Source organism: Trichoderma harzianum, assembly GCF_003025095.1.
Source record: "Trichoderma harzianum CBS 226.95 unplaced genomic scaffold M431scaffold_407, whole genome shotgun sequence".
Classification (NCBI taxonomy): domain Eukaryota; kingdom Fungi; phylum Ascomycota; class Sordariomycetes; order Hypocreales; family Hypocreaceae; genus Trichoderma; species Trichoderma harzianum.
Genome location: NW_020209655.1, coordinates 1 through 1,983, shown reverse-complemented (window position 1 = coordinate 1,983; position 1,983 = coordinate 1). Strand labels below are relative to the sequence as shown.

The following is a 1,983-nucleotide window of genomic DNA, read 5'->3' as shown; positions in this document are numbered from 1 at the left end:
AATATATATTAATTAAAAGTAATATATATTAATTAAAAGTAATATATATTAATTAAAAGTAATATATATTAATTAAAAGTAATATATATTAATTAGAAATAATAAAAAACTTATATTTCCAAAGGCTCCCTACTTTAACTCAGAGGCTCTACAAGACCTCTTTTTTTTCATCCGACTTCTATAAGCATCCCACTATCTACCACGCACGCACATTGATTATAACGCGCCTAAGAGCAATAGTACACAACGCGATATCTCTTTGTTCCCAAGGAGTCCAAAACGCAGCTTCCGAACATGGCTGAGCCGTTTAGTAGGAAAGCCATTGCCAAGGCATTCTTCGGCCTCGATATCTCCGACGCCGAACCTTGCGTTAGAAGTCGACACCCGCAGACTAAGGCGCTGATCCATTCGAAGCAGAAATCCTTCCTACTCGACTTACCAGTCGAAATTCGACTTAAAATATATGACCTGCTTCTCGTTAGCCGGTTCAACCGCTGGGACAACCCATCCTGGTCAGTTGGAAACACTAATCAGAAGTTGGTTATGCTGGGCTTCATCCAAGCTCGACAGTACCGAACCATGGAGCCAGCTATACTACAGACGTGCAAGCAGATTTATCTTGAGGCGGTCCCGATACTTTACTCGCGAAACGTATTCCGCTTCAACCAGCCGGACTTGATGTTGCGGCTCATAGCTCAGATTGGGTATACGAACACGAAGCTGATTCAATCTCTGGATATCTACGTACCCCCGAACGCCGACAAGGGTTCTTGGTTGAATCTACTCCGTATCCTCCCCGAAGCCACTACGGGTATAAAGAGTGTGGTTGTGAGATGGTGGGGTGAGGGCGTCGACAAGACCTGGGAACGAAGCCTGGGAAAAGATATAGCTTTTGCTCAGGCCCTAGCAGGGCTATCGAAATTAGGCGTGGAGAAGCTTAGGATAGAGGGATACTACGCTAAGCCTTGGCCTGCATACTTCAGAGACAAGTTCGGGGTGCTAGTGGTTGAAGATGAAGACGGTCGTCCATACCCACCTGAAGATGACGATGATGATGGGATGCGTAAGCTGAACGAAGATACTTTAGAGGATTTCAGAAGATATCAGAACGGAACAGATTTACTGAATCCATGGGGAAAAGAAGCTAGTAATATAGAATTTACATAATAGAGTAAAAGTAGTATTATTAAGGTAATATATTTATATTATTAAAGTAGTATTTTTACTAAATTAAGTTTAATATAAATAGTTTAATAAGTCTTAGGTTATTATATTAAAATATAATATATAGTCTTAGTAATTAAATAATAAATATATAATATAATTATTTTCTCTTAAGTATAAGAAATAAATTATTTAAAAAAATTAATTATAAAAAAATATTTATATATAATAATAATCTTTAATAAATTATATAGTTTAAGTATATATAAATATATATATAAAAATTATATTTATTATTAAAAAAGTTAGTAAAGTTATAATAGTTAAATTAAAGAAAAACTATACTTTAGCCTTTAGTTTAAAATCTAAAATTAATTTATAATTTAACTTAATTAATTATAGTTAAGTTAAATTTTAAAATTTTAAATTATAAAGTATAATTAATTAAAGTTTAAAATTAAATTTAAAATATATATATAAAATAACTTAAATAATAAAGTTTAAATATAATATAATTAATATATAAAAAAGCTTAAATAATTAAATCTAAATATAATATAATTAACTTTAAGCTTTATAATTTATAATTTAATAATTTAATTAAACTAAATAAACTTATATTTTTTTATTAAATTATAAAAAGTAATAATAATTTTTAAAAATAAATTATATAATAAAATAATATATTATAATAATTATAACTTAATTATAACCTAAGTAAAATATAATTAAATAAATAATTAAATAAATAATTAAATAAATAATTAAATATATAATTAAATAAATAATTAAATAAATAATTAAATAAATAATTAAATA

General features: G+C 28.6%; 1 protein-coding gene across 1 annotated transcript; it reads left to right on the top strand.

Annotated features, from left to right (window-relative positions):
- Positions 1 to 166: 166 nt before the first annotated feature.
- Positions 167 to 1,206, top strand: M431DRAFT_514449 (hypothetical protein). The gene has a single exon (XM_024920238.1). The coding sequence runs from the start codon at positions 295 to 297 to the stop codon at positions 1,165 to 1,167; it is 873 nt and encodes a 290-aa protein (XP_024766931.1). The 5' UTR covers positions 167 to 294; the 3' UTR covers positions 1,168 to 1,206.
- Positions 1,207 to 1,983: the final 777 nt, after the last annotated feature.

What these genes read in the sequence shown, in the direction of transcription:
- M431DRAFT_514449 (XM_024920238.1), top strand. Translation starts at nt 295, where the DNA reads ATGGCTGAGCCGTTTAGTAGGAAAGCCATTGCCAAGGCATTCTTCGGC.